Consider the following 27,954-nt stretch of genomic DNA (forward strand, 5'->3'; position numbering starts at 1 on the left):
TTAAGTTTATCTTATATTTACCAAACTTACTCGAGCACAGTGCTAAGCCATTAGTTATCTGGTAATAGTATCCAAATCAGGGATATTTAGTTGAAGATAAGATAGGCCTTGGGGTACCTGGGTGGCTCAGTCGGTTAAGCTTCTGACTTCGGCTCAGGTCATGATCTCGAAGTTTGTGAGTTCGAGTCCCATGTCGGGCTCTGTGCTGACCGCTTGGAGCCTGGATCCTGCTTTGGATTCTGTGTCTCCCTCCCTCTCTGCCCACCCCCCCGCTCATGCTCTATCTCTCTCAAAAATAAATAATAAAAAAATATTTTTAAAGAGAGATAAGATAGGCCTTGAGGTTGAAAACAGAAAAAGTTTTCAATCCTTTCAATACTTGGGAAAGGATAGAATCTTCCATGTCTAGGAAACTGAGTCGTTCTAAACTCATTACATTTCATCTTCGATTTTCTATCTTTATTCTCCTGAGACAAGTTGAGCTTTATTTCTGAAAGCAGGTAATATTCATATTGCCTGTGAGCTCTGGTGAGACCACTAGAATGCCACATGCTAGCTATTGTGTGTGAATGTGCAGATGCACATATAAAACACATCTCTATCCCTCTTCAATAGCACATTCTGGGCCAGGGGCCAGGCCTTGGAAGAATGTCTAGGGGCTTAACAACTTCATGTTCTTCATATTTTTGTCCTTTGGGAGAGATAATAGCCAAGGTTTTCCCAAATTTTCACCATTATACTCTGGAAAAAAAAGACCATGGGCTTGACAGGGGCCTGATTCTATGCTTTTCATTTTCCTGGCACTAATACAGCCCAATGAAAGGAGAGAGAACTTGATCTATAAACCTCTGTGGCTTGGCGCTCTGGTGATCATACTTCTGGTTTTTTTACTCCCCAGTTGCCCTACTTTAGCTGCAAGAGACCTCAAGGGAAACTCAGAGAGGGTCTGTCCCCTGGCTCTCAGGAAGCAGTGAGAGATGAGAATGTGAAACTTCTCGCATCCCCTGGGATCCAGAGGGCAGACTGTGGGCCCTAAAATGGCCTCCAATGACTCTCTTCTTCCTGGTATTGGTGTCCTTGTGTAGTATCAACCCACTTTCAAGAGGGCTGATCTGTGTAATAACAGGATATTGGATATTGCAATAGGGTATTGCAGAAACGATGGAAGTATGACTTCCCAGGCTAGATCTTAAAAGATACTGTGACTTCTGCATGTTTTTCTTTGAATCACTAGTTTTGGGAGAAGCCAGCTATCGTGTTGTGAGGACATTCAAGCAACCCTATGAAGAGGCCCATGTTGTGGGAGCTGAGCCTCTTGCCAACAGCCAGTACCAGCTTGCCAGTCATGTAAATAACCCATCTTGGAAGGGCACCCTCCAGCCCATATGCCCTCAACTGACTGCAACTTCATGAAAGGCCCGGAGCCAGAACGACCCAGGTAAATCACTCCCAAATGCTTGACCTACAAAAACTGAGATAACATATATTCATTACTGTTCTCAGTCACTAAGTTTTGGGGTTATTTCTGACCTAGCAGTAGGCACCTAATATGGTAGATGTGTATTCTATATGATGTTTTGTCACTGAAATGGCTCTATCATTAATGGCTCTATCAATGCAAATCACTACTTTAGAATTTGATTAGTTCCTCTGAAGCACTATGCTTACTATGACCTCTGTGCTTATTCTGATGTGTATACCAGAAAACTGGTTTCTCCCCAAGGGTAAAGTAACTGAGACAAATGGTAAAAAACTTAATGATTCTGTCCCTCTAAATGATGCTGTGTGTTATAATAACCACAGAGAAAGGAAACCTTTTTTTTTTAATTTTAAACGTTTTTTAATTTTATTTTTTGAGAGACAGAGTGCGAGCATGGGAGGGGCAGAGAGAGAGGGGGAGACACAGAATCCAAAGCAGGCTCCAGGCTCTCAGCTGTCAGCATAGAGCCTGACTTGGTGCTGGAACCCACAGACGGTGAGATCATGGCCTGAGCTAAAGTTGGACGCTTAACCGACTCAGCCACCCAGGTGCCCCAAAAAGGAAACCTCTTGTTACTTTCATTTGACTTTTTTTGGAAAAAAAAAAAAATGTAAGCTTAATCATGGGCTTCCTTGGTCCAGGACAAATCTTCAATTTAAAAAAAAAATAAGGGGCGCCTGGGTGGCGCAGTCGGTTAAGCGTCCGACTTCGGCCAGGTCACGATCTCGCGGTCCATGGGTTCGAGCCCCGCGTCAGGGTCTGGGCTGATGGCTCAGAGCCTGGAGCCTGTTTCCGATTCTGTGTCTCCCTCTCTCTCTGCCCCTCCCCCATTCATGCTCTGTCTCTCTCTGTCCCAAAAATAAATAAACGTTGAAAAAAAAATTAAAAAAAAAATGCCATATTTAAGTATAACACACATAGAGAAAAGTGCACAAGTGAACATCTTGATGAAATATTGCAAAGTGAACACACCCACGTAGCCATCACCTAGACCAAAGCAATTGAACCTTACCAGCCTTACAGAAGTCTAATCTGTTGCCCTCTCATGCCTACTCTCTTCCCTTCCCCCCACCCCCAAACACCATTATCCTGACTTCTCACATCATTTATTAACGTTGAACTTCATGTAAATCATATGGTATGCATTGTTTAGTGTCTGGTTTCTTTTGTTCAGTTTATTTGCATTTTTACTTTTAGGATTATAAACATCTTGCCTAATTGTCATTAGTATATGCTTCACCTGTTATTTTGGATAAACTTTAATGATAGCCACACACTGTAAGCTTACACCAGGGAATGTGAAGAAACATATTTAAGATGACAAAAAGCCTTCCACTAATTTATTGGAATTTTACTGAATCTGTGCCTTTTGGTAACTGTAACGCAGAGGGTAGCTGAACTTCTCAGGAATCCAGGCTCTATCATTTAAGCTGTGTGCCTCTGGTTAATTTGCCTCATTATCCAAGTGTTGCCAGATGAAATGACATGTAAGGGCATTATGTACACTGCAAAACACACACACACACACACACACACACACACACACAACCCCTACACCTATTTTCGGTGTCATTTTGATATTGGGGTTCATCTTGGCAGCCTTAGGTGATGATTCTTGATTCTTCAGGATGATCTATCACAGCTCAACAGGCTTGGAGGAAAGCTCCCTCAGGTCAAGGAGGACCAGATTGGTGAGATGTAGGCAGAAAGATAAGCAATACTGGGGACTGGGATTTTGAAGACTAGCTACAGGTGTTCTTAGTTCTTGTAGGATCCATCTGGGATGGGTTCTTGCAGGAGCTGGGATTTCCAGAGTTTGGATACAGGGTTTCCAAGGTTATTCCTACAATGAGGGGGAACTAGTTTGGAGTGAGCCTGGCTATTTCTACTCAACAAGCAAGAGAGAAGCTTATCTGTCTCGTTCTGCGGGCTACTAGCAGTTATTACGGCAAAGGTAAAAAAAAAAATGAGGTCTATCACCCAAGGGACATTACAGTGTCCCCGGAGAGGCACTTAGGAATAATTAGCAAGACAAACTAATAGTCCTGTTAAACTTGACGGACTGAGGGAGTGCCTTGAGGGTACAGAGCAAGGTGGGGTCATTCCAGGCTTGGATAACCTTTGGAGAAGGGATGAGTGGCAGGGCCTTAGGTAGGTGTGAATGGTCAGTATCTCAGGGCTGGAGGTGACTGTGGTCTCGCCCCCCAAAAGGGAATAAGATGATTAACGTTCGCGCGCGCGCACACACACACCCCTTACAACCCAGGTTCCAAGGCAGCCACCAAATCCTTCTATGTCCCCCTAGTGCACCGCACGGAAAAGGAATCCACACTGTCCTTCAAAACGCAAACCCTACTCCCCGGCTCCCACACCCCCTCCTTCAGCACTGAAGGGTGGCGTAGGATTTATAACCCACCTCTTTCTTCCAGTTGCCATGGAGACCAGCCCCAGCCCTTTCTTTCCTTCTGGTACCGGGTACGTTTCTCCAACGCAGGCGGAATGGAGGGGGCTTAGCCCAACCACGCCAGTGGCAGTGCTGGGGGAGAGGGTAAAAAAGAGCGCGGAGGGGCTGGTGGTCTCGACGGCAGTGGTGGAACCAGGCCAAGGGACAAAGGCTAAATCAGCCGCGGTTCAAGCCCTTCGGTCTGCCAATGACTAGCGGCCAGACGCTGGGGGGCACACTGCTGGGCTGGCTGAGGGCGCGGGCAGGGGGAGAGGGATGCAGCAGCGAGGCGGGACTCAGGGGCAGGGCCCCCCTGACCTGTCCGCCAGTGCGGGCGGGTGAGCCGGCCCCTCCACCCACACGTCCATTGGGCGGCGCCGCCATCACTCTCCCCTCGGCAACACCGCCTTCTTCGCGGCCAAGCTTCGATCCCCTCCCCCGCCACTCTCCGCCCCGCCCCGTCCTGGGAGCCTTTCATTGGACGGACGCGCGGTCGATCCGCCTCGAGTGAGGGAGGCGATTGGACGCGAGGCCTTCGGGCCGCCCCCAGCCTATTTGGATTGGCTTGCTGCGCGTTGGCGCAACGGAAGAGGCGGACGGTGGAGGGGGCGCCTCTGCTTGGGCTGGACTGCCGCGGAGGAGGCGACGAGGGTTTCGGCGCTGGGGGGCTGGCTTGGGCGGCAGCGGCGGCTGCTGCGGATGGGAGCGGGCCGGCTCGGCGTGCCCATGGAGCGCCACGGCAGAGCGGCCGACACCTCCGCCTCGGCGGGGGAGCCGGCGCCCGAAGGGCCTGATGGGCGGCGGCGGGAGCTGCTGCGGCGCCGGGCGAGTAGCGCGTCGGAGCCCCCAGTCGGGTCCTCGGCTTCGGCTTCGGCAGAGGGCATTAGGCGAAACCGGCCCGGCTCCTACAGCGGCGCTCCCTCGGCCTCCCGCCAGCGCGTGGAAAGCCTCAGGAAGAAGCGGCAGCGTAAGTGCCCGGGGGGTCGTCCTCGCGGCTCGCCCTGCCCCCTTCCGGCGCGGCCGCCGTTTTTCCCGCGCGCTCGTGTGGGGACAGTGCCCCCGCACGGTGGTCCTAGGTTGGTGCACGGGCTGACTCCCGGCTGGAGGCCTCAGGTCCAAGTTTGGGGCATTAGGGTCCGGCTCCCGCCCAGACCTCGGGCGCAGTGGTCCGCCCTTGACGGTGGTGGAAGTGGAGCGTCTTTACTCAGGACCCTTTCTTCCTCAGCTCCTTGGGCATTCTTTGCCCGAGAGTCACATGATTTTATCGTCGAGAAGGCTTCTTTTGACTCATTTCCACCGCCTCCTTTCCCCCTAAATCCTTTGAATCCCCCGTGTCTGTTTTCCGTGGGTCCCAAAGAGCGGTGTCCAAGACGTTAAATCCCTTTAATCTGGAGATTTCGGCCCTCCTGGAAAATGGTTAACTAGCCCTTGAGTTGCTGCAGGCCTAAAATTGGATTCCGTGTTCTGTGCACTTAAGCTTTGGCTGCTTTTCTTCCCGTGAGAATTCGGGTCATCTCTCACCCAGATATCTCTATTTTCTTTGCATCTATTTGCTGATACTCACGATTCAGGTCTGTAGCATTCTGGGCATTAAGGCTTTTTATTTTGAGGGAATCTCGCCTTGGCAGTTGCACATGCTCTTTCTGGAGAATCGGTTTCTCCATTTTCTTATCAGGCTTCTTTTCCTGCGTGTGTTCTAGTCCATGCATTTTCACCCCTTTAAAGGTCTTCAGTTAGCATTCTCAGTCTAGTAGCTATTGCTACTGTTGAAAGTATCCACTGTCTTAATACTCTAATATAAGCTTTATCATTTAGTGACATTTTACATATGGTTAGATTTTTGTCTTGTTGCCAAATTCCTCTTTCAGGAAATCAGCCTGTTTTAAATGCAGGTTATGAGAGTGAGGTCTTGATTGGATGGTCTTGTACCTCAGCCAGCCACCAGGTTGCTGTACTTTATCTTACATGATTTGGATGATTAAATGTTCAATGTAGCCCTGTTTTGCTGTGAAAAATTTGGGAGTCTGAATTATTTTGCCTTTTCCTGTCTTGAAAGAAATTTGGAAAACAGATTAACTGCTCTCAATTGATACCATGTTTAGAACCAGTTACCTGGTTTGTGTTTTATTTGAGAAGCACCTGATTTTTAAGCAATGCAAAACGTTAATGGTTTTGTACTACATCATTAGAGATGGTTGTAAATTTCAGAGATTCACAGCCCTCTAGCCAGCTGTCTTTTAGCCATTGACCATAAGAATTCTAAATAAGTACTTTTTTTTTATATTAAATATAATTTATTGTCACATTGGTTTCCGTACAACACCCAGGGCTCATCCCAACAGGTGCCCTCCTCAATGCCCATCACCCACTTTCTAAATAAGTATTGTGTTTTGGGTGTTTGCGGAGGTCAGGCACTCTACTGAGAGCTTTAATAACTCATTAGTACTCATAACTTGTTTATTCCATTTTACAGATGAGAAAACGGGGGTACATTTGCCCTCTGTCAAATGACTTGTGAGTAGTGGGATAGAAATGTAAATTCAGGAAGTCAGCTCCATACATCCTCTCAACCACTGTGCTTTATTGAATTGTGTATATTCTATTAGCTGTTTCTTCATTGCTCTAAAGCTAAGCATAATCACTATCTTTTGTGTTCAAGACTTACTTGAGGTGAAAATTTCTAGCTACTGTGGAAGTACTTCCAAATTTTGAGCATAAAAATGACCTTGGGAGTTAAAAATGCAGATTTCTTGGGTCCAACTCCATCTTTTTGAATCAGAGTCTGGGGAGGGTTCTAAGAAGCTGCATTTTAACAAATTCCTCATATCATTTACATACAGCTGCTCAGAGACACCTGTGGAAAACTCTGGTTTAGATTGTATTGGGGGGTGGGGGTGGTATGTAAGGTGGTTTTGAGATGTCTTTTTATTTTTTTATTTTTAGAGAGAGAGTGCACCTGCAAGCAGGAGAGAGGGGAGAGAGAATCTCAAGCAGGCTCCATGCTAAGACCGTGGAGATCATGAACTGAGCTGAAATCAAGAATTGGATGCTAGGGGCACCTGGGTGGTTCAGTCGGTTAAATGTCTGACTTTGGCTCAGGTCATGATCTCATGGCCTGTGGGTTCGAGCCCAGGTGGAATGTGGTGCTAACAACTCCGAGCCTGGAGCGTGCTTCATATTCTGTGTCTTCCTCTCTCTCTGCATTTCTACCACTCCCTCTCTCTCTCTTTCAAAAATAAACAAACAAACAAAAAAAAATTAAAAAAAAAAAAAAAGAATTAGATGCTTAACCGACTGAGCCACCCAGGCGTCCCTGAGATATCTTTTAAGGAACCAAGACAGATATTCATGTCGGATTTATTTATATATTTACATATTTATTTATATATTTATTTTTGTTTTTATGTCTGTTGTTTGTCATGGTTGCCTTTATTGCTTTCTCTGATGAATCATGAAAAGCCATCTCTCAGGTAATGAGACCTGCCAAAAAGGTTATTTCTTTCTTCCATTTGTTTTTTCTGTTACTGTCCGGGGGTGCACCTGCTAGATGGAGAGGCAGCCTCTTGATTTCTGAACCCTCCAAGAATGGTTTCACCTCTGAGAGAATTCAGTAAAGACTAAATAAATCTCCGTATTTATTTTTGGTAAAGTTGGGTATAGGGTGGTGCCATCTTTGGAGGTTAGAGAGCTTCATTCTGATGTCCTTAAACTACTTGTCTAAAGGTAGGAGACTAGATGTCATTTGAAACTAGAAGGAGCTATTCAGTTTATCTTAGGAATTCTTGTAGACCCTGGTCATAGTCATGTTCTGCCACACATGTTCCCTAGAACAGTGTAATTCTCAAACCTGTTCCCATCCCAGACTTAGGCATTAGGGATGAGGCTAGGCATGTCTGTGTGTAAGAAGTTCTTTAAAAGTTTTAGATTAGGTAGAGTATGTCTCACAGGACAGAGAAATACCAAGTAAAGATTGATTTAAAATGATGGAAACCAGGGGTGACTGGGTGGCTCAGTCAGTTAAGTGTCCGACTTCGGCTCAGGTCATGATCTCACGGTTTGTGGGTTTGAGCCCCGCGTCAGGCTCTGTGCTGACAGCTGGGAGCCTGGAGCCTGCTTCGGATTCTGTGTCTCCCTCTCTCTCTCTGCCCCTCTCCCGCTCCTGGTCTGTCTCTCAAAAATAAATAAACGTCAAAAAAAAAAAAAAAGGAAACAAAGATGCTAATGATGGTAATGTACTGCTTACTTGTGTTAGACATTTTGCCAAATATGTTAAAAACCTATCATTGAAGTCTCACAGTTACCCTATGGGGTAGGTATTTTTTATCCCTAGTTTCCAGAAGAGGAAACTGTCAGTGAAATTTTTCCTTTGTCCACGGGCATGTAGTGAGTTAATAATGGATCTGTGTGATTAGGTGTCTGACTTTCAGATCCAGTGTTCTTGACCTTCCCTATTTTTGAGTGGGGGAAGGTACATGCAGCGTAACCCAGAGCAGTGGTTCTTAAATGGAATTACTTAGAAGCTTAAAAAAAACACCAAAAACCCATTCAGGTCTGCAAACAAGTCTAAGAACATGCACCTGTTAATTTTTTTTAATGTTTATTTCTATTTGAGACAGAGCATGAGTGGGGGAGGGGCAGAGAGAAGGGGACAGAGGATCTGAAGCAGGCTCCATGGTGACAGCAGAGATCCCAGTGCGAAGCTCTAACTCACCGTGAGATCAAGACCTCAGTCGAAGTTGATTGCTTAACCAACTGAGCCACCCAGGTGCGCCCCCCCCTGCTTTTTTAATGCATCTGTTAATTTTTAAAAAGTTTTACTGAGGCATAATTACATACAGCAAAATGTATACTTTGACAAATGTATACAGGTATGTTACAAGAGAACATGCATTTTAATCAAGGGTCCCAGATGTGCAGCAGATGTGTTAGAGGTGTGGAACCTGGGATGGGAGTATCCTATGTGGCTGGTGGATGGAGCTGGATTTTTGAAGGTGACTTCAAAGCATGAAGCATGTTGTAGCACTCCAGGGAGATCTTTGGGACACGTTGATTTTCGACTCCTGTTAGTCGTGGAATATCCTTAATTTCCATTGATCTAGAAAATAAAGCTTTTAGGGGTGCCTGGCTGGCTCAGTTGGTAGAACATGCGACTCTTGGGGTTGTGAGTTTGAGACCCACGTTGAGTGTTGAGATTACTCAAAAAATAAACTTAAAACTCTTTAAAAAAAAAAAAAAAGTTTTTGTAGCTTGATAATGCCAGCCTAGCAAATGGTTGCTTTTCCTTGGCTTTTGGGGAGCATCAGTGTTGGCAGAAAGGAATTGGTGCTGGGGCCCTGAGAGACTGCCCCTTATTAGGTGCAGTGTTTCATCTTCAGTTAGGGAATTAGGGAAGACTGCCCATTAGCAGCTCAGTAAAAAGATTTCTGTTGCTTCATAGCCTATGTTTGAGGTACAGAATGGGAGAGGATGCTTTTTAACCTTTTTATCAACTTTAAATCTAAATGAAATCAAAGTAAACATGGTCCTTCACTTTGGTTGTTCAAAGAATGTGAAGCATTAAGCAGGGCCTAAAAATAATCCAAGTATGCAGCTGTGTAAAATGGTACAGTATGTTATTTTAGGGGCCATGTGTATTTAGGTAATATGATTGTTCAAACAGTGTTAGCATCCCTACCCATTTTTTATCTAGGGGGTACCATAAAGGAGAAGTGATGTATGCTATTAAAAATCTTTTGGGGCACCTGTGTGGCTCAGTCAATCACCCGACTCTTTTTTTTTTTTTTTTTAATTGTTTTTATTTTTGAGAGAGAGAGAGACAGAGATAGAGTGTGAGTGGGGAAGGGGCAGAGAGAGATGGAGAGACAGAATGTGAAGCAGGCTCCAGGCTGTGAGCTGTCAGCACAGAGTCTAATGTGGGGCTCAAACCCACGAACTGTGAGATCATGGTCTGAGCTGAAGTTGGATGCTTAACCAACTGAGCCACCCAGGAGCCCCAATTGCCTGACTCTTGATTTCAGCTCAGGTCATGATCTCACGGTTTGGTTCGTGAGTTTGAGCCCTGCATTGGGCTCTGCACTCATAGTGCCCCTCCCTCGCTAGTGATCTCTTTCTTTCAAAAGAAATAAGTAAACTTAAAAAAAAATCTTTTAGGGGCTCCTAGGTGGCTCAGTTGGTTAAGTGTCCAGCTTTGGTTCAGATCATGATCTCATGGTTCCTGAGTTTGAGCCCCCCATCAGTGCAGAGCCTGCTTGGGATCCTGTGTCCCTCCCTCCCCCTCCCCTGCATGTGCACAAATGATTTCTCTCTCTCTCTCTCTCTCTCTCTCTCTTTCTCCCCCTCTCCCCCCCTCCCCCCTCCCCCCTCCCTTCTCCCCCCCCTCTTAAAATAAACATTAAAAAAAATCTTTTGCTTAAACACATGTTAAAAGGAGAGAGAAGGAACAAGGCAATAGACTGTAGGCTGTTAGGACCTTATCAAGCAGAAAAGAATAGTTATTTTGGTCATTTAGAAGAACAGTGATGTTTCTTAGGCTTAAATTTATAACCTGGTGAATGTTTTTTCAGGTTCATACCTTGGGATATTTTTATCTTCAGGCACTGTTCATTCTCAGTTTATTATGTTCTTTCTCAGTGTATGTCAGCGAGACTGACCAGCATGTGAAAACTTCTCTTCTAAATAACAGCTTAAAGTTTGCTTTCTAAAAGTGGAAGCCATCTTTAGTTTTCTAGTAGTTTATTAGGTTTTGTCGGTCTATATTTCCAAAATGTAGAATTTATTATTGAGTCTACTGGTTTGATAATATATAATATTCTATAGGCATCTAGTCCCCAAGTTAAAACTATTTTGAGAATAAGAATATTATTTTTTTTAATTAAAAAAAATTTTTTTTTTTTACGTTTATTTTTCAGACAGAGAGGGACAGAGCATGAACGGGGGAGGGTCAGAGAGAGAGGGAGACCCAGAATCTGAAACAGGCTCCAGGCTCTGAGCTGTCAGCACAGAGCCCGATGCGGGGCTCGAACTCACGGACTGCGAGATCATGACCTGAGCCAAAGTCGGACGCCCAACCGACTGAGCCACCCAGGTGCCCCAAGAATATTATTAAAGTAGGCCTTTTAATTGATGCCAAGGATTGCTGTCTAGATCGGCCCAGAGATTTGGGTTTGCAATATCTTAACCACATTGGTCTGGTAAAGATGTGGTTCATAGTATTGGAAAACAGCACATTTTTATACACCACTTATTTCCCATTTGAAAGCCTTTAAGTTGTTGAGACCTATCATGAGACAGACGTGGTGCTACAGATGGTTTTACATAAATAACCTGTGAGGCAGAGTTTAAATTCTAAGTCAAGTGTAGATTGTCTAGACTGAGTGCCTTGGAGGCCTTAATACCAGGATATATGTGAAGGGTTGCAAACAGACTAAAATATCTGTGAAAATTAATGGAATAATTCAGTAATTGGAAGTGATGAATAAGTATTCTGTTGGTGAGATATGAAGACTGTGATGGTATAGCAGAGGTTCCTTTTCCCACCAGAAACAGTGTTTTGAACAAGGATTAGAAAGCTTATTCCAGTATTCATTATGTTATAGTATATGAGGCAGTCTGCAGTCAGTGATGGGAATCTAATCCCTCTGGGCAGTTGAATGTTTTGAAATAACAATTATATGGCCTGGCATAATTCTCTCAGCCATTATCAGAGAACATGTGTCTAATGGACCTCCTGTGCTTCTCAGTGTTTCTCAGTTCTTGGGTACGTAAATCGTTTGATGAGTAGTACAGAGAAAAATCCAGAAACCGTTAAAGTCTGTAACAAGCATATGAACTGAGCTCTGCCTAAGACTCCTTATTTTTCTTTATATATTGTTGATCCTCCTAATTTTTTAAAGTATGTGATTTTTATTAAACTCGTAATTTTATTTTCTTATTAACTCAAGGGTGTGTGTTTTGTGCTCTTAGGTTTGTATAGACACTTGTTGAAAATGCTTGTGAAAGGATTTAGGAAATCTGGGTTTGAGTCCCTACCTCTGCCTTTTCTTGATTGTGACCTTGGACTCTTGTGCACTTCAGTTTCTTAATCTGTAAAGTGGGATGATTATAGTACTTGCCTTATATGATCGTTGCAAACATTAAATAAATTTATGCAGTCAAGTGCCTAATAGAGTGCTTGACTGTTAATAGATAATCATTTAACACATAATAGCTATATGTTAATGTTTAAATTTTTTAATCTAAGGAAATGGGAGTAAAGCTTAATTTGCTTTAAGCATTATAAAATCTTCCATTGGTCTTAGGTTTGTCCAGACCTTCAGATTCCAGTCCTATTAAAAAAAAAGTTTATTTATTTTGAGAGAGAGAGGGAGAGCAGGGGAGGGGCAGAGAGAGGGAGAGAGAGAATCCCAAGCAGGCACTCCATGCTCCCAGCACAGAGCGTTATGCCAGCCTCGAACCCATGAACTGTGAGATCATGACCTAAGCTGAAATCAAGAGTCTGACTCGTAACCACTGAACCACCCAGACTTCAAGATTCTAATCCTATTGATGTGATATGTTTGTTGGTGGAGTGCTGTGTCTGTGGTAATTACAGGTTGGTGGCTTCCTAAAGTTGATGGTTAAAAGAATGGCACAGGGTGCCTGGGTGGCTCAGTTGGTTAAGCCTACGGCTCTTGATTTTGGCTCAGATCATGATCTCACCGTTCATGAGCTCGAGTTGGGCTCTGCGCTGACAGTGCGGGGCCTGCTTGGAATTCTCTTTCTCTCTTTTCTTTCTCTGCCCCTCCCCTGCTTGCTTGCCTGAGCATATGCCCACTCTCGTTCTTGCTCTCTCTCAAAATCAACATTAAAAAAAATGGCACTACAGGTCAGAAATTAGGAATCTAATCTCCTTGCTTCAATCCTATTTAGCACTATTGCTTTCTTGAGTGAAGAAACTTTTCTTATAGGTGCCAGGGACAGACTTTTCATGACCTGTGCCAGTTTGGGTCAGGCCTGTCATTGGGAATGGAATTTTTGTAGGTGTAAAAAAAATTCAGGACTGTCCCTGCCTGGGACTGAGGTGGAATGGCTGCTGGGGAGTCAGCCATAGTGTTCTCATTAGAATTGCATTGACATTGTTAGGTTAACTTGGAGAATTGACATTTTAATAATACTCAGTGTTTTTTCCTGGAACAGGAATCTTTCCGCTGCTCTGATTTTCAGTACACTATTTTAATAGCTATTGTACATATTTAGTACTAAGATTTGTCTCTAAGTATTGTTGTTATTTTTTGGAATCTAACGTGAAAACCATCTTTTTGCCTTCCTGAGAAGAATATCTGTTGACTATGGTTAATTACTCTTACTGCACAACTGGACATTGTTTAGTAATTTAATGCATTTTGTTGTGAGATGTTTCTTTTCTAGTTTATTTTTTTCCAGAGAGAATGTGGGGAGTGGGCGGGGGGGAGAGAGAGAGAGAGAGAAAGAGAAAGAGAAAGAAAATCTTAAGCAGGCTCCACACTCATTGCAGAGTCCAACATGGGGCTCAATCCCATGAACTGAGATCATGACCTGAGCCAAAATCAAGAGTGGGATGCTCAACTTACTGAGTCACCCAGGTGCCCCTCTTCTGTAGTTTTGGTATGAGGTTAGAATGACTTAGGAATCTTTTTAGATTTTTCTGTAATCTAGAAGCTTTTAAAGGTTTGCCTGGAAACCATTAAGGCCTGGTGCTTTTTTGTTCTTGTTTGGGTGAAAGATCTTTCACATCTTTTTAAAATTTTTCAGTGCTTTTGATTTGTGTTTTGGATCTTATTTTGAGCCACTTTTTGTACTGTATTTTTTCTTGCTAATTTTCTGGTGTACATTTTAAACTTACTATGAAATTGTACACTCACGTAGTCTCTGGTTACATACTCTTTGATTTTTCTTTTTTTTTTTTTTTTTTTAAAGAAAAGCTGTATCTTCTTTCTTTTTCTTGGATATACTTACCAGAAATTTGTCTGTTTTAATGGCTTTTTCAAAGCTTGATGTTATTGGTCAGCTCTCCTGTGGTGTTCATGATGATCATGTTTTTCTAATTTCATTTACATCTCTTTAAAACATTTTTTCTTTTTTTAATGTTTATTTCTTTAAAAAAAATTTTTTTTTCAACGTTTATTTATTTTTTGGGACAGAGAGAGACAGAGCATGAACGGGGGAGAGGCAGAGAGAAAGGGAGACACAGAATCGGAAACAGGCTCCAGGCTCTGAGCCATCAGCCCAGAGCCTGACGCGGGGCTCGAACTCACGGACCGCGAGATCATGACCTGGCCGAAGTCGGACGCTTAACCAACTGCGCCACCCAGGCGCCCCTAATGTTTATTTCTGAGAGAGTGTGAGTGGGGAAGGGGCAGAGAGAGAGGGAGACATAGAATCTGAAGCAGGCTCTAGGCTCTGAGCTGTCAGCACAGAAGTTGGACATCCAACCAACTGAGCCACGCAGGCACCCCTACATCTTGCTTTTGTTCTTAATAATTCCCTTCTGCTTATTTTGGATCTAATTTATTCTTTTTCTAGCATTTCAAATTGTGTGTGACATTTCCCTTTTTATTCAAGTTTTCTTTTTTGCATCCATTTGATAAACTTTTAAGGCCAGAAATTTCCCTTCGGGTACCATGGAGGGTGTATCTTACTGATTTTGGTACATAATGTTCTTATTGTCATTCATCCAAAAATAAATTTTGTTTTGATTTCTTCTTTTATTTCAGAGTTAAAAGAAGTGGGTTTAAAAATTTTCAGGTGGAGAGATTTATTTCTTTGTGTTTGTTGGATTAATTCATAATGTTGAGTTATTGTGGAAAGTGAATGTGGTTTGTTTTTGTTCTTTGGAGTTTGAGGTTCTTTAAGCTTGTGCAGTTAATTTGTATGGTTTATAGGTATTTGAAAGGAAGGTGTATTTGGTTTTTTTTTGATAGGGTTATGTTTCATAGATTCACCTTACTAGCTTTATATTCAGATCCTCTCTACCTTTATTGTGTGTGTGTGTGTGTGTGTGTGTGTGAGAGAGAGTACAGATTTCTGATACCTGTGTCATTCTCACATTGTTGTGTGGATTTGTCAGTTTCTCCTTGTTTTTAATATTTTTGAAGCATTTGTTAGGATCACATCAGTTCTATTTCTTTTATGCTCATGATACAGTTTCTTTTTATTCCTTTTTAATCCTTTTTGTTTTGAATTTTATTTAGTCTGCTAGTATTGTACTTAATTTCTGTTAACATTTGCTTAATACGTGGAGTAGCATTATTCAGGAATTCGTTTTGCTTACCCAGATTCAAGTATATATATATTTCAAGTCTGTTAAATAAATGGTGCCAGTGATTCTACCCACCAATTGGTCAGTGAATGTATAATGGCAAGTGAGTGTAAGATGGGAGTTGTGAATCCTATTTCCTTGGTAGATAGCTGTTTGGAGGGGCACCTCTCATGTGAGCAAAGTAGTCCCTGTTAAGTGCGGTGCTGGTCTTGATACATAAGGTTTGACTTTAACTTATCATGGTTCCTAAATATGTCACCTGTTCTATCTGGTATATCCATCTCCAGTGAGGTGCTTAAGATTTTGATTTGAGTATTTTTGACTGAATGCTGTTTTCATCTTAAAGCATCCAACTCTTTATGATAGGACTCTCTCGTGTGTGTTTTGCCGTATATTTACCTCAGTCTACTTGTATTATCTTAAATGTATATATAATATATAAGCATATAATCAAATTTCTTCTGTAGAAGGGTAATTTGACCTATTAGTGATTACTGATGTATTTGTGTTCATTCCTGTCCTTTTTTGTTTTGTATTTGCCATATTTTTTTTCTTTGTTTTTGAACTGATTTGTTTCCATAGTTGTTTGGAGGTCATCTGTTCATTTTCTTTTCTTCTAGAGTTACCTGTACATTTTTGATGTATTTAAACTATCACTTTTTTCTTCTTATTTAGAATTAATCAGAATTTGTATCTTCTTTTCCCTATCAAGACAGAGCTACTGTTTGCTTCACTTGTCTCTCACTTCCCTTTTCAGCTTCCTATGTTGAAATCATATATTTTAGTTCCAGATTGCTGATTTTTCAGAAAGTCACATGTATTGTTTCCTTTGCTGATCATTGTTTCTTAAAGCTCATATTTGGATGCTTTTAAAATTATATTGGAAGGCATTTACTAATTATTTCAGAGAAGGTCCTTTTTTTTTTTTTTTTTTCTTTTCAGAGAAGGTCTTTGAGTAGTAAACATTGAGTTCTTTCATGTGTGAAAATTTCTTTTGCACTCCTCCTTGAAAGCTGATTTGGCTGGATATGTTTCAAAGTCTTTTTCCTTATAACTTTGAAGCTAGTGCTCCATTATCTTCTAGCATCTATATCGCTGATGAAAAATCCATTTCCATCTTTATGTGATTTATGTATCTTTGTAGGAATATGCTTTTGTCTTTGGAAGTGTTTAGGATTTCTTGACATTTCAATAGGATGTGTCTAAGTCTGTCTGTCTGTTTGCCACTAATTGGTTTTGCTTGACACTTAGTGAACCTGATGATTTATGTCTTTCCTCCTCTGCCTTCCCCAGGAAATTTCTGGGACTCACAGAAGTTATGGTTCTGTATTTCTATATATATCTACTTTTCCTTCATACCTGAGAGGATTTGGGGAGAATTTCTTAGTTTTGTTTTCCATTTTTTTCTTTGCCTATTTTGCTGTTAAATACATCTTTTGAGCTTTATTTTGGAAATAGATTTTTTCCTTTTTCTTATTTTATAAAACTCTTTATTGAGGAACAATTTACATACAAGCAACTGCATCTATTTAAAGTGTATAATTCCATGCATTTTGACAGATATATAGACACACCCATGGAGCTCTCCCTTCACCTCCAACAATCAAGATTTGGGTTACTACCAAATGTCTATCAACTGATGAATGGATAAAGAAGATGTGGCCCCCCCCCCCCAATGGAATACTACTCAACAGTGAAAAGGAATGAAACCTTGCCATTTGCAACAATGTGGATGGAACTGGAGGACATTTTGCTAAGTGAAATAAGTCAGTCAGAGAAAGACAAATATGTTTTCACTCATTCGTGGAAGTTCAGAAACTTAACAGAAGGCCATGGGGGAAGGGAAGGAAAAAAATACATGAATAGTTACAAACAGGGAGGCAAACCATAAGAGACTTTTAAATACAGAGAACAAACTGAGGCTGGAAGGGTGTGGGGAGGCTGGGGGGTGGGGAAAATGGGTGATGGGCATTGAGGAGGACACTTGTTGGTATGAGCACTGGGTGTTGTATGTAAGTGATAAATCATGGGAATCTACTCCCGAAGCCAAGAGCACACCGTATACACACTATGTTAGCTAGCTAACTTGACAGTAAATTACATCTGTATTTAAAAAAAAGGTTTAGGTTAATACAGAAAGTTTTCTTCTGCTCCTATAGTCCTTCCCTCCACTTCCTCCCCCAGCCTACAATCTACTTCCTATCAAATGCAGAAATGATTGCTTTGCATTTCCTGGAGTTTCATATGCGTGGAATCATATAGCATGTAGCCTTTGTGTGAGGCTTCTTTTACTCAGCCTGTTTTTGAGACTGATCTCTGTCAAGTGTATACTAGTTTGTCCCCTTCCCTCTTTTTCTGGTTTCCAAAGCTTCACAACCCCCAACTAAGAAATTAACACTGATACAGTTCACAGACTTGACTTAGACCTAACCAGTTATACAAAAACTCTTTTGTGTATATGTATTTAGTTCTATATAATTTTATCATGTGTGGATTCGTGCAGTTAACAACCACAGATGGCAATCATTTCTTAGTTTCTTCTCATTTTACCCCTGAGGATAATTATGATTCTTTTTAAGTCTCCTGTTTCTGAAACTTTTTCTAAAGATGTTTAGTTTCTCGTTTTTGTGGTGTAGATATCCCTTTTGGTGATTCTAATTTGTGAAGTGATCATCTCTATTTTGAGGATTGCTTTTCTGTCAGTGGATGCAGTATCTCTTTACCTATTTCTGAAGGTGGATTGTAGGAATATATGTCCAGATACATGTCTCCTCATTTCTTCTGGGGTGATAGTAGCTACTTGGGTGGGTGCCATTCTGAGTCTTTGGCTGAAGTGCTTGTGTTTAATGAAGACTTTGCCTCTGGAGGGGTGGAGGTGTGGGGAGTGGTTCTCAGTAGAGGGAAGTGGTTGGTCTGTTCAGTTGCACCAGATGCATTCCCCACCAGATCACCCATGACCACCAGAGCCTGTCCCTGTTTCTCCATGGCAGCCACTCCTATGTACAGCTTGATGGAGCACCTGTGTACTCTCCCAGCCTTCATAGCTGCTCCCAATTTTTATTTTATTTTATTTTATTTTATTTTATTTTATTTTATTTTATTTTATTTTATTTTATTTTATTTTATTTTATTTTATTTTATTTTATTTTATTTTATTTTATTTTATTTTATTTTATTTTATTTTATTTATTTTATTTATTTTATTTATTTTATTTTATTTATTTTATTTTATTTATTTTATTTTATTATTTTTATTTTATTTTATTATTTTTATTTTATTATTTTTATTTATTTTTATTTTATTATTTTTATTTATTTTATTTATTTTATTTATTTTATTTATTTTATTTATTTTATTTATTTTATTTATTTATTTATTTATTTATTTATTTATGAGAGAAATTGAGAGCTTGAGTGGGGGAGAGGGGCAGAGGGAAAGAGAGAGAGAATCTCAAGCAGGCTCCCTCCTCAGTGCAGACCCAAAGAGGGGCTTAATCCCTGGGATCATGAGTTGGATGCCCAGCTAACGAAGCCACCCAGGCACTGTTTGTTTATTTATTCCCAGTTTGTTTGTTTGTTTGTTTGTTTGTTTTTTATAGCATTCTTCTTTTTAGGGTTCTGGACAGTTACTGCCCTTATCAACTTAGTTTTGCTGATCCTATCATTTCTTGTTTCCTGGAATTATTTTGGAAAATAATACATCAGTAAATCTGTATCTTTAGTCATTTCTGCGATCTAAGCTAGGAGGGCAAGGCAGTCTGTGCAGTCCATTTTGATCTGATCTCCTGAAGCTATTTTTTGGGAAGGATTTTTTGGGAACAGATATTAACTCTAAAATATGTTACCATAAAGTCCTTTGAAACCTTTTATTTTGGGGACATCAGGGTTTGAGAAATTGACCACTGGAGCTTACATGTTACATAAGGTTGGAAATTTCCTCTATTTCTAGTTTGCATACTAAACCAGAGCTCTGAAAAGTTTCAACATTTCTTCTTTGAGCCAAGAGGAAGGATGTAGATTTTCATTCTCAATCTTTTTTTTTGTTTTTTTCAAAGTTGAGGTTCATGGGTAGTCATTTTGTTGTTTTTTAATATTTCATTAAAAAATGAATGTGTAGTTTGGGCTTATTTGTGCAAGAGGGCTGGGTTGACTCAATATTTTGATGTTTTTCTTCCTGATCTTTGTGACTTTTTTTGAAATAATACATTTTAAAAAATATGTTTTTTATTTTTATTTTTTTAAATTTACATCCAAGTTAGCATACAGTGCAACAATGTTTTCAGGAGTAGATTCCTTAATGCCCCTTACTCATTTTGCCCACTCCCCCCCATAGCCTTCAGTAACCCTCTGTTCTCCATATTTAAGAGTCTCTTAATGTTTTGTCCCCTTCCCTGTTTTTATATTATTTTTGCTTCCCTTCCCTTATGTTCATCAGTTTTGTATCTTAAATTCTTTGTATGAGTGAAGCCATATGATACTTGTCTTTCTCTGACTGATTAATTTCACTTAGCGTAATACCCTCTAGTTCCATCCACGTAGTTGCAAATGGCAGGATTTCATTCTTTTTGATTTCTGAGTAATACTCCATTGTGTGTGTGTGTGTGTGTGTGTGTGTGTGTGTGTGTGTGTGTGTATACACACACACATAAAAGATAAAGATATGTATATATATACATATATACACATTTATATACATAAAAGATAAAGAAGATGTGGTGTGTGTGTGTATACATGTATGTGTACACACACACACACACACACACACCACATCTTCTTTATCCATTCATCCATCGATGGACATTTGGGCTCTTTCCATATTTTGGCTATTGTTGATAGTGCTGCTATAAACATTGGGGTGCATGTGCCCCTTTGAAACAGCACAGCTGTATCCCTTGGATAAATGCCTAGTAGTGCAATTGCTGGGTCATAGGGTAGTTCTATTTTTAATTTTTTGAGGAACCTCCATACTGTTTTCCAGAGTGGCTGCACCAGTTTGCATTCCCACCAGCAGTGCAAAAGAGGTCCTCTTTCTCTGGATCCTCGCCAACATCTGTTGTTGCCTGAGTTGTTAATGTTAGCCATTCTGACAGGTGTAAGGTGGTATCTCATTGTGGTTTTGATTTGTAATTTCCGTGATGATGAGTGATGTTGTGAGCATGTTTTCATGTGTCGGTTGGCCATCTGGATGTCTTCTTTGGAGAAGTGTCTATTCATGTCTTTTGCCCATTTCTTCACTGGATTATTTGTTTTTTGGGTGTTGAGTTTGTGTGATGAATTCTTTATAGATTTTGGATATTAACCCTTTATCTGATATGATATGTTGTTTGCAAATATCTTCTCCCATTCTGTTGGTTGCCTTTTAGTTTTGCTGATTGTTTCCTTCCCTGTGTAGAAGCTTTTTAAAAAAAAAAAAATTTTTTTTTTAATGCTTATTTTTGTTTTCGAGCATTTTGAGAGAGCATGAGCAGGGGAGGGGCAGAGAGAGAGGGAGACACAGAATCAGAAGCAGGCTCCAGGCTCTGAGTTGTCAGCACAGAGCCCGACATGGGGCTCGAACTCGCAGACCACGAGATCATGACCTGAGCAGAAGTCGGATGCTCAACCGACTGAGCCACCCAGGCGCCCATTGTGCAGAAGCTTTTTATTTTGATGAGGTCCTAATAGTGCATTTTTGCTTTTGTTTCCCTTGCCTCCGGAGACGTGTTGAGTAAGAAAGTTGCTGTGGCCAAGGTCAAAGACGTTTTTGCCTGTTTCCTCCTCGAGGATTTTGATGGCTTCCTGTCTTACATTTAGGTCTTTCATCCATTTTGAGTTTATTTTTGTGTATGGTGTAATAAAATGGTCCAGGCTCATTTTTCTGCATGTTGCTGTTCAGTTTTCCCAGCAGTATTTGCTGAAGAGACTGTCTTTATTCCGTTGGATACTCTTTCCTGCTTTGTCAGAGATTAGTTGGCCATATGTTTGTGGGTCCATTTTTGGGTTCTCTATTCTGTTCCAGTGATCTGAGTGTCTGTTTTTGTGCCAGTGACTTTTTTTTTAAAGTATTTTCCAGATCAGACAGAATCCTGTTTCTTTTCCCAAAAGTCTTTTCTGACTTTTTTTTTCCTTTCCCATTTAGTTTTTCCATGGTTTGGCTTGGATATTGGTGGAACCCTGGTTAAGCTGGTTTATTTTGAACCCAAAGACATCACTGCTGAAGAAGAAGAAGAAGAGGTGGAAAGTCTTAAAAGCATTCGGAAGTACCTGACCTCCAATGTGGCTTATGGGTCCACAGGTATTCGGGATGTGCACCTGGAGCTGAAGGACCTGACTCTGTGTGGACGCAAGGGCAACCTGCACTTTATACGCTTTCCCACTCATGACATGCCTGCTTTTATTCAGATGGGCAGAGATAAAAACTTCTCGAGTCTTCACACTGTCTTTTGTGCCACTGGAGGTGGAGCGTACAAATTTGAGCAGGATTTTCTCACAGTATGTATTTTTTTTAGCTTACATACAATTTATGGTAATCGGATCGTTAAAAATAATACCAGTAGCAAGTGGTGGAATCATTTCCATTTCTAATGGAACTTGAGTTTTCACCCGATTAAGATTAGAGAGATGTAAATTGAGTCATAGTCTGGAGTTGCCATCTAGAGATTATAATAAAGCTGTGATAAGCAGTCTGAGGAACTACCTACAAGGAACAGGTCATTAGGTCTGAAAACTATGAGGGGCATCTGGCTGGCTCATTTGGAAGAGTGTGTGACTCTTGATCTTGGGGTCATGAGTTTGAGCCCCATGTTGGGTATAGCAATTACTATTAAAAAAAATCTTGGGGCACCTGAGTGGCTCAGTTGGTTGAGCGTCTCACTGTTGATTTAGGCTCAGATCACAATCCCAGGGTCGTGGGATCAAGTCCTGTGTCAGGCTCTGTGCTGAGTGTGGAGCCTGTTTGGGATTCTCGTTCTCTCTCTCTCTCCCCCTCCCCCTCTTGCCTTCTGCCCTTCTCCCCCGGTCACTCACACTCTCTTTTTCTAAAATAAAAAATGTTAAAAATCTTGAACAGTGAGATTGGAAAAACAATTTTGGGGCACCTGGCTGGCTCAGTTGGTGTAATATGTGACTCTTGATTTCAGGGTCGTGAGTTCAAGCCCCACATTGGGCATGGAGCCTCCTTTAAAAAAAAAAATTAAAAAAAAGTCATTTCATGTCATAAAATTTTTCCCAGGGGCGCCTGGGTGACTCAGTCGTTAAGCATCTGATTTGGGCTAAGGTCATGATCTTACAGTTCATGAGTTCAAGTCCCACATTGGGTGAGCTCGAGTCTTACTTCTGGTGAGTTTGTGCCCTGCATCGAGTGAACACGAGCCCTGCTTTGGGTGAGCCCTGTTTCTCTCTCTCTCTCTGCCCCTTATTCACTTGTGCCCTCTCTCTCTCTCTCTCTCTCTCAAAAAAAAAATTGTTTCCAATTTCGTCTACCACATAATTTCTCTTGTCCCCCTCAATTGTTTCCTGGCAAGGTTACTATTAAAAAAACAAGGAATGCTGGTCCAAAGCAGTGGCCTCTTGGTCTCAGGGCTAGTCTGAAATGGTTAACAGCAGAGCCTTCTCTCCCCAAATGCCTTCTGATGTGTACTGTTCTGCACTCTTGTTATATGTGTCTCTGAATCATGTCTGGATGCTGGGGGAGTGCCAGTGGGTGCCTGACTTTGTTTTCATTTAGTAACACTGTGTGCAAGGCCTTGAGGCTAGGTCCATTGAGGGGTGGATGTGGTTGTGGGGTAGGTGGGAGAGTAGACAAGTGAATTGGCCAAAACTCTGACTTTCAGGGTCAGAATAGATTGAAAATATCTTCAGTGACTATGGTTTTTTAAAAAAAATTTTTTTTGTGTGTTTATTTACTTTTTGAGAGAAAGAGAGAGACAGGGGCAAGCAGGGGAGGGGCAGAGAGAGGGAGACACAAAATCCAAAGCAGGCTCTAGGTTCTGAGCTGTCAGCACAGAGCCTGATGAGGGGCTCGAACTCATGGACTATGACATCATGACCTGAGCTGAAGTCAGACACTTAACTGACTGAGCCACCCAGGCATCCCCAGTGATTGTGTTTTTAATGCCACTAATGAGAATGTTATTCTAGAGATTCTGCCTTTGCCTTTATTGTTTTACCTTTCTTTTTTTCTCCATGTGTCATTGTGTGGTTTGTGACATCCTCTTTCTTTGTCTTCTTTCTCCTGACTTTCTCCTGTTACTGACCATAATCCTAATATAGGATTGACATGAATTTTTATCAAGTTTTAATATTCTTTGCCTGAATTTCTTTTGGTGGTTGGTTTTTAGTGGTTTCTCTTCCAGCAGTGAGGAAAGAGGAAGTTTAGTTGGAGTAGAGACGGTTCCCTTCCTTTGTGGAAGCCTCATAGTGGACTCTGGATCATAACTGATGGGTAAAGGAGAAAACTTTTTGCAGGACCCTGTATAGATGCCCTTTGGAACATATTTGAAAACCATTCAGGCTGTTTCCAGAGGTTCAGCATTGTATGGTAATTCAAGGGGACGGTGCAAAGTGAATTTTAGACCTTAGAAATCGGTTCTTAGGCTTTCGGGTTTCTCATTTGAATGCACCAGTGCTGTCCTTGAAAATTATAGGAAAATGAAATGCCTATCAAATGCTCTTTGTGCATTAAAAGTAACTAGTATTTAATAAACCACAGTGGAATATTTTTTCAAAATACTGAGTTTATTTTGTTGCCTTTTTTTTTTTTTTTTTTTTTTTTTTTTTAAATTTGAGAGAGAGAGAGTGCAAGCCAGGGAGAGGGCAGAGGGAGAGAATCTTAAGCAGGCTCCATGCTCAGTGTGGAGCCCGATATGGGCCTCTATCTCACAACCAATCTCATGACTGAAATCATGACCTGAGCTGAAATCAAGAGTTGGACGCTTAACTGACTGAGCCACCTAGGTGTCCCTACTTTTAATGTGCGTTGACTTTTAATGTGAATCAAATTTCTTAACATACTGGGTTTGCTTGTTGGTGTAACACATTATGTTATGAATACCTTACATTAATGAAATTAGCTATGCATTTATTCATCTATCACTTAGGGGCTGGGATTCATTAGGAATTAGCAGGACACTTGAGGATGACAGGAATTCTAGAAAGGAAAAGGAAAAAAAAACTGTAGAAAGAAAAAGGAGACCAACTGTTTGGGCTCCACTAGGCTACCAGTGTAAAGTGATGAAATGAAAATACAAAAAAGGAGATACAGAAGAGGAAATTCAGATTCACATGCAGGAAGTTGGTTTTGAATTCATCTCAGTAGAGAGGGCATGAGCAGGTGCCATAGGGACAGTGATGAATACTTCAAGGGCTTGGGTTTGGTCAGAGGAGTAATTTAATATTCTTACTTAGGGATTAAAGATTAAGATGAAGTTACCTGTTAATTTCCCTCTTTGCTGTGGATCAGAATAAATTGAGTAGAAATGTAATCAAGTGAGAGTTGACTTAAACGGGGAGGACTTGCAGGGCTGGACGCGCTTGTAAACAGAAGTAGGTGCTGTTAAGGGGTTTAGGAGGCAGTTTTTACCTTTGTCACATAGGTGGAGTGTACGTGCTTGTAAACATTCACGTGGGTTGGAAGTTCAGCAAGTAAAGTGGGGGGAATTTTTTTTTAATGTTTATTTTTGAGAGAGAAAGAGAGAGATCAAGCAGGGGTGGGGCAGAGAGAGAGGGAGACACAGTATCAGAAGCAGGCTCCAGGCTCTGAGCTGTCAGCACAGAGCCTGACACAGAGCTCGAACTCATGAACCTGGAAATCATGGCCTGAGTGAAAGTCAGATGCTTAACTGACTGAACCACACAGGTGCCCCAAGTGGAGATGTTTCTTTATGCCATCTCTCCAGAGTCACCACTGTTAGAAGTTTATGTATCTTTTTAGTGTTCTCTGCATGACTGTATGACACACACAGGTGCATGTAAACTTGGCTTTACACATAGGCACGTTAGTTAGGGTCACGTATTATGAAGTGTTTCTCAACTTGCTTTTTTGACTGACAGCATGTCTTGGAGTTCTTCCCACCTCAGTTCTTAATGACTGAAGATCCTTTTCGTTCTTAATTGATCCTGTACATTGCTTTCTAATATGAATAATAATCATTCTGTTATTTAAGTGGATTACATTGGTAACCCTTGTAAATTTTGATACTGCTAAAATCTTCTCATCCTCCAGGGACTATAGTTGGTTTATTTTTTATTTATTTAAAAATTAAAAAAAAAAGTTTATTTTTGAGAGAGAGACAGAGTGTGAGTGGGGAGGGGCAGACAGAGGGAGAATCCAAAGCAGGCTCCAGGCTCTCAGCTGTCGGCCCAGAGCCTGATGAGGGGCTTGAACTCATGAACTGTGAGATCATGACCTGAGCTGAAGTCAGACACGTGTCTGACTGAGCCACCCAGGTGCCCTGTAATTGGTTTTAGATAGTGAAAAACCTTATTACCTTCTAATTATATACTTTGCAGCCCTTTGACGTCTGTTTATTAATAACAAAGTGAGGCCTAGTTTGATACTGTTCTATAGCTTCGAAGATGGTTGTTCAGAGGGCAGATGTCTGAGTCCTTGTGGCTCCTGCCATGTGTCACCAGGTGTTTGAGTCACTTGAATTTCTTGGAGTTGGCTTTCTAATAAGGTGGTGATCTCACCTGTGCTCCTGACTCATGGTCCCTGTGAGTAGACATCTTGTTTTCTGCTTGGGTTTTGGGCACATTTCTCTGGCTGCTGCAGTGGTTTGTAGGTGGAGTGTATTTGGGTCTGTCTAATCAGATCGTCCCCATGTTTTTTGTCTCCAGCTTTGTTCTGTAAATCATATGTACGAATAGTACACATCTGTGAGCACTTCTATGGTTTGTTTAATGTAGAGGGGTGCCTTATTAAGCAGAGTTTTTATTTTTGGCTTGTTAGAAAGTCTGAATATATTTTTATTTCATTACAGATAGGTGACCTTCAGCTTTGCAAACTTGATGAACTAGATTGTTTAATAAAAGGAATTTTATACATTGACTCAGTTGGATTCAATGGACGGTCACAGTGCTATTACTTTGAAAACCCTGCTGATGCTGAGAAATGTCAGAAGTTACCATTTGATTTGAAAAATCCATACCCTCTGCTTCTGGTGAACATTGGCTCTGGGGTTAGCATTTTAGCAGTATATTCCAAAGATAATTACAAGCGGGTCACGGGTACCAGGTAGGTCTTTTATATAAAGGTCATTGCTCTTGATATCGTGATGAGCTAAAACTGAGTTTTCAGGTATTGCATATAAATACACCTTTAAGAATGTGTTAAAATTATGTGAAAAGTAAAAAAAAAAAAAAATTATGTGAAAAGTGGTTTTTTTTTCTGGAATTATGCAAACAAATATCGTTTCTCTTTGAAAATTCTGATTTCTTGACTTTAATCTGTATTGTTCAATATTTCATTATCATAGTTCGGTAAAATATTTAATTGGCAGATTTGTTGAAGCCCACAGTCCCTGCCCTCAGGTAGTATATGATGTGCATATACCATAAAGTTACCAAAGCTACTAGTTAGCATCTTATAAGGAGACGACAAGGCAAGATCCCAGCTTTGAAACTGGCCTGGATTTTATACATACATGTGAACATGCACACACTCACACACACACCCACGGGATGGTCTGAGATCTAGAAGGTGAGGTGCTGAGCAACAGAAACATGATTGGAGGAGGGTAAGCCTAAAGGGGTGGAGAAGTGAGTGGCAGGCAAGAGTGAATATGCTGTGATTTAAGGATTAGAGATCGTTAGATGCAAAACAAGGAGCTGGGGTTTGGAATAAACAAGGTTTTTTAACAGGTGTGAATTACAGAATGAGAGGAGTAATTTGGGGGGAGAAAACCATTAATGGAGAAGTTCTTTGCGGGGTGGGGGACTGATGAGCCAGGATGACAGGGGGCTTAGAGAGACAAAGGGAGGAGGTGTCAGCGTGGCCTGGGTGTGTGGCGGGCAGGTCTGGGCCCAAAGCTCCTGACACTCAGCAGATGCCCATACTGCACTGGGGGCGCAGGCAGGGAGGTGGGCCCAGTGTTTTGCCTCACTGTTTTTGGCTCACGTGAGTATGTACCTTCAAGGTATGTATCAGGCGCCCTGAGTTTATCTTTCTGCAGTCTTGTCTGCCAGTGGCATCTGCAGGATTGGGTTAGGGCAAGAGTGGGTTGATGTACGGATATAATTTCCCGTTCATAAATAATTACCTTCCCGTTCTTATTTTTAAAATGTTCTAATACTGTGTTGTTTGTTTTTAATCAGTCTTGGAGGAGGAACTTTTTTTGGTCTCTGCTGTCTTCTCACCGGCTGCAGCACTTTTGAAGAGGCTCTGGAAATGGCATCTCGTGGAGATAGCACCAAAGTGGATAAACTAGTTCGAGACATTTATGGAGGGGACTATGAGAGGTTTGGACTGCCGGGCTGGGCTGTGGCATCCAGGTAAGGGGGTGTGTGTGTTCTGAGAAAGACAGGAATAAGATATTAAATATTGGATGTATCTTTTTCCTTTTAAACGGTTTTATCCAGCTCTAATTTACATACTGTAATATCACCTGTTTAAAGTGTAAATTTTAGTGGTTTCAAGTATATTTACAGAATTTTGCAGTCATTACCATAGTCTAATTTCAGTACCTTTTCATCATCCCAGAAAGAAACCTTCTATCCATTAGCTGTCACTTCCCATTTCCTCTACCTCAGTCCTTGGTAAACACTCATATATTTTCTGTC

The 27,954-nt window shown here is 41.3% G+C and overlaps 1 protein-coding gene across 6 annotated transcripts in view; it reads left to right on the plus strand.

The window, feature by feature from the left end:
• Nucleotides 1-27,954, plus strand: part of PANK2 (pantothenate kinase 2) — a 53,080-nt gene that overhangs the window by 15,964 nt on the left and 9,162 nt on the right. The window contains exons 2-5 of one of the 6 annotated variants that reach the window (XM_047852524.1): nucleotides 1,235-1,438; nucleotides 21,473-21,669; nucleotides 26,157-26,410; nucleotides 27,490-27,666. In XM_047852524.1, the coding sequence (XP_047708480.1) occupies nucleotides 21,562-21,669; nucleotides 26,157-26,410; nucleotides 27,490-27,666 (539 nt within the window). In that variant the 5' untranslated portion in view covers nucleotides 1,235-1,438; nucleotides 21,473-21,561. Of the gene's footprint in view, nucleotides 1-1,228; nucleotides 1,439-4,516; nucleotides 4,891-21,316; nucleotides 21,670-26,156; nucleotides 26,411-27,489; nucleotides 27,667-27,954 lie in introns of those variants that run through there. The other 5 variants (XM_047852525.1, XM_047852522.1, XM_047852527.1 and 2 more) reach the window with 5 other exon arrangements.

Source organism: Prionailurus viverrinus, chromosome A3, assembly GCF_022837055.1.
Source record: "Prionailurus viverrinus isolate Anna chromosome A3, UM_Priviv_1.0, whole genome shotgun sequence".
NCBI classification, from domain to species: Eukaryota; Metazoa; Chordata; class Mammalia; order Carnivora; family Felidae; genus Prionailurus; species Prionailurus viverrinus.